At 33.3% G+C, this 18,405-nt stretch overlaps 2 protein-coding genes across 3 annotated transcripts; both read left to right on the top strand.

The window, feature by feature from the left end:
• Positions 1 to 5,705: 5,705 nt before the first annotated feature.
• LOC108329003 (ethylene-overproduction protein 1) lies at positions 5,706 to 13,175 on the top strand. 2 transcript variants are annotated; one of them, XR_001832180.2, is made up of 5 exons: positions 5,706 to 8,098; positions 9,594 to 9,885; positions 9,983 to 10,292; positions 12,132 to 12,562; positions 12,653 to 13,175. XR_001832180.2 is itself a non-coding variant. In XM_017562957.2 (4 exons), the coding sequence occupies exons 1-4, from the start codon at positions 6,060 to 6,062 to the stop codon at positions 12,359 to 12,361; spliced, it is 2,871 nt and encodes a 956-aa protein (XP_017418446.1). In that variant the 5' UTR covers positions 5,706 to 6,059; the 3' UTR covers positions 12,362 to 13,175. The 2 variants fall into 2 exon arrangements, 1 of the variants encoding a protein (XP_017418446.1); XM_017562957.2 differs by having other exon boundaries at positions 12,132 to 13,175.
• A 369-nt stretch (positions 13,176 to 13,544) lies between these two features.
• Positions 13,545 to 14,369, top strand: LOC108329004 (uncharacterized). Its single transcript, XM_017562958.2, has one exon. The coding sequence runs from the start codon at positions 13,545 to 13,547 to the stop codon at positions 14,367 to 14,369; it is 825 nt and encodes a 274-aa protein (XP_017418447.1).
• The last annotated feature ends 4,036 nt before the right edge of the window (positions 14,370 to 18,405 follow it).

Below are 18,405 nucleotides of genomic sequence, written 5' to 3'. Positions count from 1 at the left end.
TGATAAAGATATGTATATCACATACAAAGACTTATATAAGACTCAATTATTTGGTTAAATGCATTGACATCAGACTTTGACAAGTTTTGCACTTGTAGTGACCTTTATTGCTCTACAAAGTCATTCCTAATGGATTTCACTCTACCACACACAAGGTTAGTCCGTTACATATTTGGTTAAGAAAAAGTCTCTGGATTAAGACATGATACTCCTCTCACCACATACCTCACAATTCTCTGAATCCTTATATCAATGCACACACTAATGAAACCAAATCCTAATCTTCCAAAGATTAGTACCAACCATTTTTATACAAATAACTTCTTTAACAACTTTTAAGATCACATTATACGTACAAAACAATGAACACGGAAGATTGAACCTTCTTGCTAATCTCACTCAACGAGTAGGGCAGGGCCTAAAGGTCTACTCGTCCATTGACTAAATGTCTCACCCAATGACATAAACACCAAAACTTATAAAGATTAAATCACTCATAATTCGCTTAGCAACACAATTTCTCGTCTAGCAGGTTTGCATAATTTTGCACATTTATGCTATTCCAGTCCTACCAATTTAGCCACTACCACATACAAAGTTCAAAACACACCAAAATTACACAACATTCCAATCATCGCAACTACAATACCAATCATACAATATTCCAAATTTCATCATATAACTTAAATTAAGCAATTTAGAAACCTAATCTCAATTAAACAAGTCATATTCATCACACAATTCAATTATTCAAGCAATTCACACTACAATCATACAATCAACAATTTAAACATATATGAAACTCAAAAATAGTGTAATTAAATTCCCTTATATGTGAGACAACTCAAAGAGTACCAAATCCCCTTCAAGCTAGTTAGATGATCTATCTATACCTAGAAACAACACAAATACGATCAAGGTACACCATTAAGATCATTGATCATAAGAGAATCTTATAAAATACTTGGATGCCACATGCAAGTAAAAAGGGACTCACATGCAAAAGGAAGAGCCAACAGACCAAGAAAGGAAAAAAAAACCACCTTAATTTAAAAGAGAATCTAATTAGATAGAAATGGAGAACTCACAATGAGGATCACACTAACAATCTTTGATCTTCAAACAAAGAAGTACGGAATAAGAAAACCTAAAGAGAATTAAAAAAGCTATAAAAAATGGTTTTAGAAAAATTGTGTGTTTTTAAATAATAAAACTCGTTAACCAAAAATTACTATTTCAAAGACAATATCAATTTTAAAATATCAATTTTCTATACTTTTACATTTAACCTATCTCTTTCATATTTCATATTTGGGAAAACACATTTCAAATATAAATTTTATAGGAATAAACTAATTCTTAACGTATATGTTTCATTAAGAGAAAAAATTATGTTGAGTATAAAATTTATTTGATTAAATTCATAAATGTAGTCAACATTTAACTAGATAATTAATTCTTTGATGAGGTAACAATGATTATTATTATTTATAATTTAAATTTAAGATTAACTTAGTTTTATAAACTTTAGAAATATGTTTGAACAAATTTTATATAAGAACTTTTAAAAGAAAAAAAGTAAAATGAATTTCTTTATCTAATTTTTTATTTTTTAAGTGATGTATAATTGCATGATAATTGTTTTTTCGTTTTTTTTAAAGTATTTTAGAAACATGTTCTTAAAGAAACTTCTCAATACTTAAAATAAATTATGTGAGATCTTATATATATATATATATATATATATATATATATATATATATATATATATATATATATTATAATATGTTAAGCTTTTCTTGAAAAGATTATAAACAAATATATAAAAAGTTGGATATTTTTTTAACTTTAAATAGTCTCTTTGTATATGTAGTATTATTTATTTTCGTCTCAGTATAATTATAAGAGTTTACATCATTCACAAAATTAAATTAATAATTTAAAATATTAATGATATATTATATAATATATATTAATCACATATTACATTCACACTTTAGATAACATTGATGACACCATAATAAATTACACATGAATTTATATTGAATTTTCACTTTTATTATTGAAAGTAATTTATCACATTAGTTACTTTCTAAAGTATTTTTATTAAATATGTCTTACTAGATATGTAGAATCTGATTTATCAAAATATAATATTAAAAAAAATGTACACTTACTTTTTAAGATCCTAATGTGTAATTTTTTTTTTCATTTTTCAACACTTGATGACTTAATTTATATGTGTAAAATTAGGATATCTTCATTTTGTAACGAATTTTGTGCTTGATAGTAAAAAGTATCATTTTAAGTATTTCTCATCACATACCCATAAAAATATTATAATAACACATTAGATATCAACATACATGGTTATTATACGCCATAGTATTATAGGTTTAATTATTTTGAGATTTTGATTTATTTTGGTTCACTATTTATTTATTTATTTATTTTAATCAAGTTTCATGTGTTAATTTTATGAAACCAAAAACAAATAATGGATTCAAAATATAAAAACCAAAATAATAATTAAATATAGTATTATATAATTATTCACATATAATATACCTATTATAGGTACATGCATTTTATTTATTTATTTATATATATATTACATGTGCATTTCATCTATCCACTACAACACATCAAATGTTGAGAAATGTTTTTAAATTTTTTTTACTCCAATACCTCATATCACTTTAACAACGCTAGTTTCATACGAGAGAGAATCAATTTAACTTATCTCTAGTTCAAACATTCACTTATTAATTAAGTGATCATCATTAAAGTATTATATCAACGTTTGTGTGAGAAACTTTTTGTATAAATTAGGAAGTTCTAAAAATATTAAACATGTTTTCTTAATTCTTGAGTGATCACCTTATCACTTGCATGATGATATATGTTTGCATAGTCTAATAAACTCCATAAATACCGTTTCATTAGACCTTCCCATTAAGGAATCACTTGTTGCTTAAGGATTAAATATTCTATAGAAAAATAATATGTTATGTTACATCTATTCTCCAAATAATCATTACTCAATATAATCATTACTCAATACTTAAGTGATAACCTATCACTTAAAAGATATATGTCAAAAGTCATAACTTTTTATAAACTTTGCAATACCTATCATCTTATATCTCATTTTAATTGTATATAACCTCAGTTACACTCTTAACAATTATAATTCTTCCTAAACTCCATATTAATATTTCAATTTCTTCGCAATTAAAAAATATGTATATAATCCGATTCTAACAATAACATTACTTCAAGAACAATATTACGCTTACCTATTTGATTCAATACAAATATAAATATATAAACATATGTAATTAATCAACTTTCATTATCTAGAGGAAACATGTTTACAAGCAAAACCAACTCTAAATAAACTTCAATAACTCATTGGTATATTATAAATAAACACTCAGCATCACTCACCCAATAACCAACAAGTCCTCCTTAATAAAACTAACATTAATTTTAAATTCTCAATCCCATAAAAAAACGAATCAATTGTAAAAAAAGTGAAATCTGTCAACAGAAAAAAAAAACTCAGCCTCTTAAATTTTTGAAAGAAATATAGAAAATGAATTTATTTAAGAGATGAAGTTCTTATAAAAAGTGTTTTATAATTTATTTATTAAAAAATAATTTTTATTCATTAAAAATGATATTTCTTAAAATTCACACACGACAAGTGATGACATTATTTGGAAATAGGTTTGAAAGTAAATCATTTATAAAAAAATATAAATAAAAAAATGATTTTTAGTTTTGATAATTTTATTTAACTCTTGGTGGATATATAATTATTATAGTAGAGTGTAACACGTGGAGGGATGGCATGGCAAAGGATTTATTGTTGATCCATTAATTGGCCCCTCCTAAGAATTATTTGTTTACACAAACAACAGACAGCAAGAAGAGGACGACATACCAAACTTTTATTTCTTTGGTTTACTATTCCGAAGAAGATAGTACGGGGAAAGGACACACAAATACACGTTTAGTGAATGAACACTTCATTTTCTTCATTAACAAAAAAAATCAAAGGTCTTCTTCCTATAGCCCCACATCAAATTAAATATTTTCTACTATTATAAATTATCCCATCACACTTTCAAACACTTTTTCATTCAATAATTATTTTTAATATATTCAACTATATTATTTATAAAGTAAATATAATTGTACAATGTTATTTTATTAATAACGGCATGAAAACTCAAGGTAATATCATTTCATATGTTATATAATTAACTCAATATATTTATTAAAATTATTCAAATATTTAATAACTTTGTAAAATTTTATTGGAAATTATGCTATTTTGAAAAAAGGTTTCGCTAAATTTTGAAAAAATGATATACACATACAAATTACCTTTCCTTATATATACCATTCAATAATCACCAAGTCGATAGTTTTTGACTCAACATTTATGAACATATTCACATCATGTGAAAATAATTTAAAAATTTACGCATACAACTCTTTAAATCATAAAAATGAAGAATTAAACTAAGATTCTCTTTTATGACTTAATTCTTATTTATAATTTTAAAGCTAAATTTAAAACATAAATATCATTTTTAATTTTAAGAATTTGAAAAAAAAACCAATACTTTAGAGAATAAATATCATAATTTTAAATAAGAACACGTACAAAACTTATGGAAAGAAATTTAATAAATTTTATTCCACAAAATAGCTTTTTAAGAAGAAATCGGGAATTTTACATGTGTCGGAACTTTAAACGGAAAATTCATTTCATTATTAAGTTAACATATTGAAACTTATAAAAATATTTTAAATATCTGTTAAAAATCAACTAAGACGATGTTAACATTATTTCATATATATTTCATACATTTAATCAACAATTTATTTTTCAACGATTAAGTTATTATATTTTTGTCTTTGTTTATATGTATATTTTATTATCCCTTCAATCTAAAAATTATCCATTATTAAAAACTGAATTTAGGTCATAATTAAATTATTCACTGTAAATGTAAACTATAATTAATATATTTAAATATATTTATTTATCACAACCTTTAATTTCAATAAATTTATAAAATTTTCTAAAATACGCTCCCTTAATTTTTTAGAAATAACATACTAACATATTATTACTTTAATTATCTTAAAATATAAGTAAAACATAACGTGAATTTGCTTGTACAAAAATAGATACCTATTCGGCGCAATATTCAAACTAAAACAGTAATTCAGAAGAAAAAGGCTAAAAAACTATATATTTTTATTGTACACACGTATTTTTTAACCAAATTGTTATACCGCTACTACTACCCACCAACGCAATTACTGGTTTTCAAAACTGACACTTCTCAAACCAAATTTGACGTCACTGTAATAAAAGTTAGAAAATTCACATTTCAATAATTTTAGTATGAAATTTTAAAAGGTGCCAAGATCCATTTATATTATAGGAGAAAATGGAAAACTATAGCTATATATTAATTAAAGAGATATATGATATATATGGGCTAAATAAATCCAAACATTTACTTGATATTTTATATATATTTTGATTTATGTAATATGAAAACCTTTACTTTTTGAAAGGAATGATGTTTTTCCCTACTGTATACGATACCATATACGAAAACTAAAGTATATCATACCATATACGAAATACATGACATCCAACGTGCCCTTGGGAGCTATATCCTCATAAAAGGTGGGAGAGATTCTCATTCGGAGAAGAACACGAGATAGACACAAAGCAGAGAACGGAAGTGGCCGTTTCAACGGCCACCTCCACGTCAGCATCAACGCCTTGTTACACACCACCACCCTTATCACCTTTTATTTTTCAAAAAAAAAATTATGAGAAAAAATAAAGCACAGAGGAACAAACCCTGGAATCTCTGTGCCCAAAAAAATAGAGAGAACCCTCCATTTATTATTTTTATTTTTGTTTTAAATTTAAATAAATAAATATTCGCGAACCCGATTTTGTTCTCTTGACAGCTTCAATTGTTCTCGACTCCGAAAGCTCCACCGTTGAAAAACGGAAGATGCAGCAGAACATCTTCAACTCCATTCGTAGCATGAAAATCATGGACGCTTGTAAGGGCACGCAGGTCCACGCGCTCAAACCCTCCGCCGCCGCTGCTGCCGATCGGAGCTCAGTCAGTGCTGCTGATAAACTGCTGCATACTTCGTTCGACCATTCCAAAACCCCGCCCGGTCGAACCAAATCGGTTTCGACCACAGCTTCCAGACACGACGCCGTTTCGGAGACTCTTCTCCCGTGCGGGCTTCCAGCTTCGGAGCTTCTGGAACCTTCGATTGAGCCTTCCTTGAGGCCCTTGGACTTTGTGGAAACCCTCGCCCGCGTACATCGAAGGGCTGAGAGTTGCGTGGCGCTCGAAAAATCCGAGGTGTATTTGGAGCAATGCGCGGTGTTGCGTGGCCTGCCGGATCCGAAGCTGTTCCGCCGGGGGCTCCGTGAGGCTCGGAGGCACGCGGCGGAGGTGCACGCGAAGGTTGTGTTGGCTTCGTGGCTGAGGTATGAGCGGAGAGAGGATGAGCTTGTTGGATCGAATTCGATGGATTGCTGTGGAAGAAACCTTGAGTGTCCTAAGGCTAGTTTGGTCCCCGGGTATGATCATGAATCGGTGTTTGATCGTTGTACGTGTTTTCGTAGGGAGATAGTTAGTGATTGTGTTGTTCGTAGTCAGGAATGCGAACGAGAATGTTCCACTTCGAGTGAATATGTTGATGGTATTGGTGATCGTGATGCTGAAGATGATGATGTGTTTTTCTGCATTGGTGATAGTGAAATTAGTTGTAGGAGGTACTCTATGGCTGCACTTTCAAGGCCGTTTGAGACAATGTTGTGTGGTGGATTTCTTGAGTGTAGAAGGGAGAAGATAAATTTCTCTATGAATTGTGTTTCTGTTGAGGCAATGATGGCTGTTGAGGTTTTTAGTAGAACTAAGAGGCTGAGTGAGTTCCCTCCTAATGTTATTCTTGAGATGCTTTCTTTTGCGAACAAGTTTTGTTGTGAGGAGATGAAGCATGCTTGTGACACGCATTTGGCTTCTCTGGTTTTGGATATGGATGACGCGGTGTTGCTGATTGAGTATGGACTGGAGGAGACTGCATATCTGCTTGTGGCGGCTTGCTTGCAGGTGTTTCTGAGGGAGCTTCCTGGTTCGTTGCAGCGATGGAGTGTTATGAAGTTATTTTGTAGTCCTGAGGGTAGGGATAGATTGGCCCTTGTGGGGCACGTGTCGTTTGTGCTGTATTATTTTTTGAGTCAGGTTGCGATGGAGGAAGAAATGAGGTCTAACATGACAGTGATGCTCTTGGAAAGATTGGGAGAGTGCGCGGTGGAGGGTTGGCAGAAACAACTTGCTTATCACCAATTGGGAGTTGTTATGCTTGAGAGAAAGGAATACAAAGATGCACAACGTTGGTTGGAGGCTGCTGTTGAGGCAGGACATATTTATTCTTTAGTGGGCGTTGCAAGGGCCAAGTATAAGCTTGGTCACATGTCTTCGGCATATGAGATGATAAACTCCCTTACAGAAAATTACAAACCAGTTGGTTGGATGTATCAGGAGAGGTCTTTGTATTGCACTGGGAAGGAGAAAATGTTGGACTTGCTCTCTGCAACTGAATTGGATCCAACTCTTTCTTTTCCATACAAATACAAGGCTGTTTCTTTGCTAGAGGAGAATAAGATTGGAGCTGCCATTTCTGAAATTGATAAAATAATTGGTTTCAAGGTCTCTCCGGACTGCCTTGAGTTGAGAGCTTGGTTTTTGATTGCTATGAAGGATTATGAAGGAGCCCTCAGAGATGTCAGGGCAATTTTGACGCTGGATCCAAATTATATGGTGTTCTATGGGAATATGCATGGTGGTCACTTGGTAGAACTCCTCCGCCCTGTTGCTCAGCAGTGGAGCCAGGCTGATTGCTGGATGCAATTGTATGACAGATGGTCATCTGTCGATGATATTGGTTCTTTGGCTGTTGTACACAAAATGTTGGAAAATGACCCTGGGAAAAGTATCTTACGCTTCCGGCAATCACTCCTTCTATTGAGGTATGAATAAGCCTTACATCAACTCAAGTATAATGTTTCAAACCTTGTAAGTTGTTTTCTAAAAAAATTCTCACTAAATGGAATTATTTTCTGTTGGTTATTTTGTAGTTATTTTGTAGTTCTCTCTGTCATTAGCAAGGGTGATTCATGTCTAAATATAGCTATATCTGTCTCTGTAGTTCTTTTTCAGTTTAAACTGAATTTAATCATGAACATATTTCTGCACGGAAGTTGTTGCTAAATAGATTAGTTTGTTATGATGACTAGTGACCTTGTAGCATATTTAAAATAGAGGAAACTGTCGCATCGTCATTGGTCATCCACCAAACTAGAAAAGTAACCAGGTACTGTGGAACAGATTTATTAGCACGTTAAATGATCCTGTTAGTGCTATTAAGAATGTGAAATTTAAAACTAACCCAATTTCACAAATCCGGCTTGAAAGATGAAATTTATACTCATTTATATCGAGGATTGAACATCTCAAGCGTGGGGGGCGAATTTGATAACCGTGACACAATAGACTTAATAAACTTGACTAGGATAGACTTTGAATGAATCTTGTATCATTTTAAAGAAAGTAAAATTTAGTCAACTTTACAAAACTGGTTTATAAGTTTAGGTTTACGTCTACTTATATATTATAATTTGGTCATATCTCTAGTTGATGTAGGATCTTCATCCGATGCTATCCTTTTTGTGTGGGTTGAGTTGGGTTTCTTGCTTCTAGATTTTTTTTAGTTCATATGAGCATTAAGAATGGAGATTTTTATTGCATAAAGTAGGAAAAAGGAAAAATGAAACCAATTTTGTTTTTTGTTTAAGGAAAGTGAGAGGTAAGAAGGGAGGAATTCACAATCCAAGAGCACATAAAAAGTCGTGGTATTTCTTATTCTCTTTTCTCCATACTAGGTTGTGGCATCTCAATTTTTCCAAGCCAGATATCTTTCCTTAGTTAAAAGATTTAAAATCAATAGCGAGCCCTTGCGGACATACTTTAACAGCCCTCTTACTCAGTAACTGTCTTCCTGAACCTTTTAATCCATAGCATGAACAATGCAGTATATGCAGAAATTACAGAAAGGATGGGTAATAGAAGGTAATATAATATTTTCCTGTTGGAAATTACGTACGGGGCTGAGTTTTAAAATTGAGATGTTTCCTTGCCTTTTTTAAACGGTTGTAGGTTTTTGATACACGCCATGTTCTTTTTTGTTGTATTATTGTATCCTACTGCACTTTCTACCACCAGTAGGATAGATGAAAGCTGATATCTCTATCACTTTTTCAAGGGTCAGGTGATTCAAGTGTTTAGTTTTTCACTAGTTTTTTACTTTTCAGTATCTACAGCAAATAAGCATGCAATGCATTAACCTCTTTCTAATTTTTGCATGTTAATCACATAGGTTATTTGATTAGTGTTTCAGTTCTTCATTATTTTTACTGCCTCAGCACGACCCTGTTCACTTTAGCATCGATGCTTCTAATCTTGCAGGTTAAATTCTCAGAAGGCAGCCATGCACAGTTTGCGTCTAGCAAGAAATCATTCATGTTCAGCACATGAAAGACTTGTCTATGAAGGATGGATATTGTATGACACTGGTTATCGTGAAGAAGCGTTGGCAAAAGCTGAGGAGTCCATTTCTATTCAAAGGTCATTTGAAGCTTTCTTTCTCAAAGCTTATGCCCTAGCTGACTCCAGTCTTGATTCAGAGTCATCGAAATATGTGATCAATCTCTTGGAGGAAGCTCTTAGATGCCCCTCAGATGGTCTTCGCAAAGGACAAGTGAGTATTATACCTATTTTCAGATTAAATTAAACATGTTAACTGGATTTCAGTGCTGAAACAATAAATTTACAAACGTGATTCTTGTACATTGTAGGCGCTGAATAATTTAGGAAGCGTATATGTAGATTGTGGCAAATTGGACCTTGCTGCTGACTGCTACAAGCATGCACTTAACATCAAGCATACACGAGCACATCAAGGGTTAGCACGTGTATATCATCTTAAAGAACAGCACAAAACTGCATATGATGAGATGACAAAACTGATAGCAAAGGCCAGGAATAATGCATCTGCGTATGAGAAACGTTCAGAATATTGTGATCGTGACATGGCAAAGAGTGATCTTATTTTGGCAACACAGTTGGATCCCCTAAGGACTTACCCTTACAGATATAGGGCAGCAGGTAATCTTCATACAACTAATTATATTTTTCTCTATTTTTTGTGTGGATAAAACTCCCTCAAGAGGGAAATTTTGTGAAGTTGAACAAATGAAGTTGAATTGTGATAATCAAACAACCCTTTCATATTACTTCCAATCCTGTTTATCATGAAAGGACCAAACACATAGAGATCAATTGTTATTTAATTAGGGAGAAGCTGCTGTCCAAGGAACTCTTTAGTGGATTTATCAGCTTGTATACAGCTCTAACAACTCTTCATATTGCTTTTGTTCCTGTGTATCATGAAAGCACCAAACACATAGAGATCAATTGATATTTTATTAGGGAGAAGCTGCTGTCCAAGGAACTCTTTAGTGGATTTATCAGCTCTAACAACCAGCTTGCATATATTCTCACTAAGAGGGCTTAGAATTCAGTTTATATATTCCAAGCTTGGTGCATACAATTTATATGCTTTTTAGCATGAGAGGGAGTCTTAAAATTATGATTATTATTGTGTTGTACAGTTTCCATGAAGCTAGGTTTTGAGTGTACCTAACCTAAGGGGTTGAGTGTTATAGGATTTAACTTTTCCTTGTAATGTACTCTTCCCTCCATAAATAGAAAATATACATCAGCTGGGTAACATGACATCCAAATTCAATTAATAACTACTTGAACGAAATGATTTTCTATCCTTCAGCTGTCTTCATTTATTTGTTTGTGTACCCTACCTTCACTTTTTAAAGTTAACAGCATTTGTGGTTAGGTTACCTCCAATCTAAATTAAATACTGCATCCATGCTAGCTTCCATCCATGCTCCTTATCTAAACTTAAACTTGCATTAATTGTAGTTCATTAAAACCTCGCATCATGGTGAAAGGTTATGGGAAATAATACATGTATGTTGCACTCTTATTGAATATAAAATGAGCTTTAGGCATTGCCTTAAGTCTTGGAGGAGTACTCTACTATAGTAGTTTATATATTTGTATGACTGTGTTGATAACATGCCTGTCACATTTCACTTTTCTTGAAGGTGTCTTACTCATTTTTGGCTATTTTATCTTGACACCAGCAACCATTGAAATTAAGCTTATTCTTGTCTGATAGTATAAATAATTAGAGGCTCCTTTTATTTATGTACGTTATGGGAAATAATACTTGTATCTTGCACTCCTATTGAGTTAAAATGAGCTTTAGGCATTGCCTTAAGTCTTGGAGAAGTACTCTACTATAGTAGTTTATATATTTGTACGATTGTGTTGATAACATGCCTATCAAATTTCAGTTTTCTGGAAGGTGTCTTGCTCATTTTTGGCTATGTTATCTTGACACCAGCAACCATTGAAATTGAGCTTATTCTTGTCTGATAGCCTAAATAATTAGAGGCTCCTTTTATTTATGTGTGTTATGGGAAATAATACATGTATCTTGCACTCTTATTGAGTATAAAAGGAGCTTTAGGCATTGCCTTAAGTCTTGGAGGAGTACTCTAGTATAGTAGTTTATATATTTGTACGACTGTGTTGATAACATGCCTATCAAATTTCACTTTTCTGGAAGTTGTCTTGCTCATTTTTAGCTATTTTATCTTGACACCAGCAACCATTGAAATTTAGCCTATTCTTCTCTGATAGCCTAAATCCTTAGAGGCTCCTTTTATTTATGTACGTTTTTTTTGTTGTTTTTTATTTTGGCCTTAATTCATGTATATTATTTTGTTTGCTATTAAGATGAGACAGAATAATGCAATCATGTTTCTGTCTTGAATCCTTGAAACCTGTTTGTGAATTGTCTTACACTCCTCAGTGTGCACATAACTTGTCAAGTTCTGACATGCGGTCTCTTTCTCTCAGTTTTAATGGATGATCACAAGGAAGATGAAGCAATAGCGGAACTTTCAAGGGCCATTGGTTTTAAGCCAGATTTGCAACTGTTACATCTTCGAGCAGCATTTCATGATTCAATGGGTGATTATATTTCTACCGTCCGAGATTGTGAAGCCGCCCTTTGTCTTGATCCTACCCATGCTGAGACGTTAGAGCTTTGTAATAAAGCACGGGAGCGAATTAATGAACAAAAGTGAGAAAGTCAAAAACCAATGATCAGGTGTTCTTGGAGTGTTCCTTATGGTGACAGGCCTATTCTTGCCAACCTATACTTTTTTACACCTCACGACCCAGTTATCATCAGTGCTATTTATCTGTTGGATTTTGTCTCCTGAAACAGTCTGATCTACTTATCTTTTAGGCTAACCTTGTGGATGCTGAATTACAAAATTGAAAGGGTAAGTTAGACAGATCCTTTTGGATTGAAACTGAACGGGAAGTGAGGAAGATAGCTTGTAAATATATGTAATGAATTATGGTTTTGCCAGCTATGGATGCAGATGCCACTGCTGTTTCCAGTATACAACACCGGCAGGGATGGTTATAAGTTACCACAGTTTTAGACAAACTTGTACATGAAAGTCAGTTTGTTATGCAACAGATGTCAACCTGTTTGGATTACCGGCGTGGAGCTTCCAAAATTACTTTGAAGCAAGAGATACACATGTTATTCTTTATGCAAATTTCTGAACGGTATTCCAATCGAAGGTTTAGATATTTACCACAAATTTTTTGGCCGAGCAATCGCCAATTCACATTGTGTTGTTTTTTCAGTCCTCTCTGTTGTATAACACAATTGCCTTGCAAACTGTGTATTGTGACAGAGTTCTCTTTGGAGAACCATATCAATACCAGCTATGAAAGTTTTCGTCTATTCAATTCGTCTATATTTTTCTTTTTACCCCCACCCCTACATGCTTTAAATGACTTCTCTGTTGATTATTTAAATTTACTCAAACATGTCTACTTTGTGATACGTTTATTGAAGAGTTTAAACACAGTTATGTCAGTTCAGCTGCTTCTGTACATACGACAGGTTTTTATTCTCTTTCATCCTTTAGCGTTGCATATATAGCATCCCCTCCTTTTCGAATTATTTAACTTTAAATATCTGGCTTCCCGTTTTCCTCCCACATGGAAGGAGATTATCAACTCACCCGTGACCATTTTAAAGCAGGACTTGATTTAGTGATTTTCACGAGATATCTATGTTTTCAACTGTATTTTTATTCCACTCAACTAACTCCATCCCATATTCTCTCTAATCAAGATTTTAATGATTTAATGAACCTTTTCCAATTAATTAGATATTTCTGATAGTCTTTCCGGTCACAGAATATCCCCTACACAGAGGACGGAGAAAAAAAATCTGGAAGCCATATGGATTCCAAACGACCTAGAAAGTTGAACTTTAACGCATCTCTTTTGTCAACAAAGCGTTTTGGTTTTTCAGGTGTTGCAGGTGCATCATCATGCTCCTCAAGCTCACCTGACAGCATAGTAGCAAATACAAGTGTTCCATTTTCATGGGAACATGCCCCAGGGAAACCAAAAATCATTGAGAGGAGCGATAGCATCTATGGAGACATAGACACCCCGCGGCTAAGACCACCTCCTTGCCTTTGGCATCCACCTGAAGAAGCAGCCAAAGCTGAAGTATATACCGATGTTCTTGCATTTGATGAAGATGATGGTTGCGATGGCGACAATGAAGAAGATGATGACAAGAAGAATAATTCTTTCTCTGATGCAATGGATGTTTTGTCTCTCTCTGAAGCACTATACATTATGCAACAATCAGACGCAGCTCTCAGTGAAAGCAATAATGGGTTGAGATTAAAGCTTTCAGAGTCTGATGGCTGTGAATCTCCAACCTATATGATCAACCGTTTTCTGCCTGATGCCAATGCATTGGCTGCATCATCTGAAGCACATATTTCCTATGATTCCAAAGTTAGTGATACTTGTTGTAGTCATGAAGGTTATCTCAAAGGTTCTACTAAGCACTCGTATGCTTCTTCTCCAAAAGGGTGTGGCCTGGAATTTATCTTCTCTTGGCTTATGAAGAATAATAAGCTTTGTGCTATAAAGAGCCCTGTCCTCCCATCATCTACAAATGTGCAGAAGCGTCGACACAGTTCAAAACACAAGAAACATCGTTTATCAATTCACAGTACCTGCGCAAATGTGAAAGAACATACCTGACGAATAAAGTGATCTACTGTATTAATATTTGGTTACCTATTTCTTTTGTTCAATTTTCTTTTATAAGCAATCCTTTTACTTTCCAGCACAAACAATATGGCTCATGTTGTATGCCAATGCTTAATCAGTTCAATTGGAGTGTAAAAAAGACTCGATCCCATTTGGGTCAGTTGCTTCCTTTCTTGAAAAACAGTAATGGGTAGCTAAATTCATTTCATGTAGTGATTCAGAATTGTGGAGAAGATGTAGAATTAGACACAAAATAATAATGTTCGTGCTGACAGAAGAACATTAATCGTAACTTCAACTGATAATATTGAAGAACCTTTGAAGAATGTCACATAAACCAAGTAAACTGAGTTCATCGTGAAGTTGCGAACTTCGAATTTAGATTTTTTGTTTGATTTTTCTGTACTGTTTTTTTTTTTAATCTTTTTAAAGTACAATCATGAATACTGATTTTGATATTTTAAAATATATTAATACATATTTTTAAAGTACCAACATTAATACTTTTTAATGTTCTATAGATGATAACACAAAAAAATTCAATGAATTTGGACTGGCAAATTTATATCATAGTTTTAAACAGATAAGATATCCCAGGTAACCATGACGACTTTATTTATTCCACACACTTTTTTTCTTCTAATTTCATAAAAATTATGAAGAATTTCAATTCTTTAAATATGATATTCAAATATTACAACCAGCTTACCCGAATATAGTTTCTAGATGGTTTAACGCAAAACACTTCTAACATAATTACACTAATCAATAAAAATAATTAATATAATTGATTTTTTAAATTTTAAAACAATATTACAAATATACCATACTTACCCTTAATATTAATTACTTTCGTTATTCATTAATATGAAAAAAAAGGAAAATAAATTTAATGCTTTCATAAATTGTAAAAAGATTTATTGAAAGCAATTAATTTCTGTTTCATTATATTGGAGCCGAGGTACACACTTCCACAATTTGTCTTGATTCTTTAACACAAGGTCTTTTTCGAGTCCTCTAAATATCTCACAAACCTTTTATCTTCAGTCCAGTATGATTTAAATCCGAGCGGTGTGTACATGTAAAGATACTCTGACACTTAAGTTAGTTTTAAGTTATCATCCGATTATCACTATTCAGTCTTAAATGCGTAATAATCGCAGTCACCTATCTCTTTACCTTATAGATTTCTATGTGGACTTTTGATTAGTGTAGACCTACTTGCAATTTAATCATGACTTAATATTTCTTAATTATGTCTTTACCTCTTAATCGTAAGAGCAGTCTGTAATGTATGGATCGTTATGTTAACCTTGGGTCGTTCGGTTGCTTACAGTTCGTTTCGTAGTGTACAATTTCTTATAAATTTGGTTGAATATTCTATGATGCACCAATATTTTAATTTGGATCATGCATTAGTGTCTAATACATACATGTTCAATACCTTAGAATATTATATCAATACTTATTTATAATCTATCAAGTAGTAATATTTTATGATGATAATAATTTATAATTTTTTATTTTGGATTCTATTATTTTCAACATAAATGTATCGACGTATCATATACATATTGTAACATCCCAAAATACAGTAATTACCATAATCCAGAATTAATTACAATTAACAGTAACATAAACAGTCTTTGCATAAAAATTAGGATTTAAAAGCCGAACGGCATCAGTACAAAAGAAGGCGCATAAACGCAGGCCATGAGAATCTGAAACGAACGTTCTTAAAAGTATAAAACAACGTACGACAAAACAAAACTTAGAAGCTTAAGACGAACGACCTTACAAAATACTTGGCCGAACGTTTAAACTACACTAACGTTCACAGATCTATTCTAACGAGCGCTCTAAGGCTCGGCCTTCACATCAACTTCCACCAGATTTGTTTCATCCAAATTTTCTTCTTCCAGTATTTGCTCAAGGGATGCTCCACCATCTGCTCACATCCACAACGGATGATCATTGCATTTTGACAAGACGGAACATACATGGACAGTAGACAACACAAGGAAATGCAAGGGTAAGCTTATGATATTTAATTTATACAACCATCAAATAAGTTTACATTTCAATCCACACATACAACAGGTAAGCATGTCAAATAACAATCATATAGAAACATATATATAAGACAGACCGTCCGGACTGTATGAATCTGTGTAGTTACAAGCGTCCTTGCACCCGAGTGATGTAGTAACTGGGATACACCAAACAGCTGCCACTCGAGGTAAGTCCGTTCTTACGTCGCCCATGTTAACTTATGGACTAAGGACCTCCTGCCGTTCCCACACATGAATACCCCCTTCTACTTGAAGAGGCGTATCACGGAACATCAGGATGGACAGCGAGTCTTAACTTATCCACAGTCATACTTTACCAAAGTCAATATCCAATATAGAAATCAGAGTCGTTCCTCCTTGGAACGCTCGTTCAAATATCAATATCATAACTTCATTTCTTAAATCGTTCTCACACCTTAACTCTTTCATTAATTCACATTTTCATTCTATGTTCCACTTTCATAAAAAGACGAACGTTAATTAACTGTATGGACGAACGCTATTTGATATCAGATAATTATTCAATTGTACGAGCGCTTGATAGGAGACCTTGCGCGATTTAGAACGAACGTTTGATATGAGACCGAACGATATTAAAGACGAACGCTCGACATAAGATCAAATCGTTATCAAAGGTGGACGCTCGACATGAAGCCGTACGTTATCAAAGACGAACGCTCGACATGAGGTCGAACGCCATTAAAGACGAACGCTCGACATGAGGTCGAACGCTCTCCAGTATTAAAATGGGGACGCTCGTTCACGAGCAGAATTCTTTCCAAATGAAGGAATCCCATTCTAAGTTTATTTAAGGAAAACCGAACGGTTTAAGACCGTACAGTGACGAGCGTCATTTATCAAAGGGGATGAAAAAAATTTCAGATTTTCTCAACCTCAGCAGAATTTTCCAGATTTCAAATTTATAAACTTTGTAACTTTCATTCCAGATTTATTTCACCTTAACATAGTTCTCATACAGATTTCAACATTTTAATCATTCCAACTCTACCATAACCATACTCCATTCATCCATAATCAAATCAACATGCGTTTCAAACCACCAACAATATATACAATCCATGCAAACAGTGATCGTTCATGACAGATAAATCAAAATCAGAAAAACCAGATTCCATAACAGTGGTCAACCATACAGCTCAAACATCATGCAGTTCATACATGCACAATAACAGTGATCATCCATACAACTCAAACCTTATATTTTTCATTCATACAACTCAGATCATACAACATACAGTATAAATTAAACATATAAGCTTCCCTTACCTGGATAGCAGTGAACGTTTAACAGTGTAACTTGATTCTCTCCAACTACGAATTTCTACCCGACAAGCTCTTTCTTACGCTCCTCAACTAGGTTTAACCAAAGAGAACTCAGAAACTCAGATTTTACTCTTTGCATGCAACTGAAACAGTGTTCCTAGAAATTCTAGAACTAGGTTATGGCTTGGGAACTTACCAGTTACAGGATCAAAAGAGGTTCGGATCAAAACGAAGCTTACTGGCCCGTGAACGTTTCTATGGTTTCAGAAAATTGTTTGGAGTTGAGAGAAGTGAGTAATGGTAGAGAGAAGATGAAGGTTCTTAGTGAGAAGTTGGAGAAGATGAAAGGGTAAGTTTCTGAGATTGAAGATGAATGGTGCAGGTGAGAGAGAGAGTTTCTCAAAACTCAGATTTTTTTGTGGATTCCACGTCAAACAGGCGAGCGTCTCCTAGCCTGCCACCTGCACACCAAACTCTGCTTTTGGAAGCTTCTCCTGCGACACGTGGCGTGCGTGCATGCACAGATTGGTGCGTTTTTAATGCACTGAATGTGTGCAGTGGTGCGCGTTTCAGAGAATGTTGTGGCACGGTGTTATTGCACAGCAGAGGGATTTTAAAAGCAGATTTGAAATGGGATTTAATAGGATAAGCATGGATTATAACGAGCATAA

The sequence above is a fragment of the Vigna angularis genome, chromosome 2, assembly GCF_016808095.1.
Source record: "Vigna angularis cultivar LongXiaoDou No.4 chromosome 2, ASM1680809v1, whole genome shotgun sequence".
Classification (NCBI taxonomy): Eukaryota; Viridiplantae; Streptophyta; class Magnoliopsida; order Fabales; family Fabaceae; genus Vigna; species Vigna angularis.
This window is presented reverse-complemented; position numbering and strand designations above follow the sequence as displayed.

What these genes read in the sequence shown, in the direction of transcription:
- LOC108329003 (XM_017562957.2), top strand. Translation starts at nt 6,060, where the DNA reads ATGCAGCAGAACATCTTCAACTCCATTCGTAGCATGAAAATCATGGAC. An exon ending in CAATCACTCCTTCTATTGAG is followed by an intron (nt 8,099 to 9,593) that starts GTATGAATAAGC and finishes CTAATCTTGCAG; the next exon opens with GTTAAATTCTCAGAAGGCAG. An exon ending in TTACAGATATAGGGCAGCAG is followed by an intron (nt 10,293 to 12,131) that starts GTAATCTTCATA and finishes TCTTTCTCTCAG; the next exon opens with TTTTAATGGATGATCACAAG.
- LOC108329004 (XM_017562958.2), top strand. Translation starts at nt 13,545, where the DNA reads ATGGATTCCAAACGACCTAGAAAGTTGAACTTTAACGCATCTCTTTTG.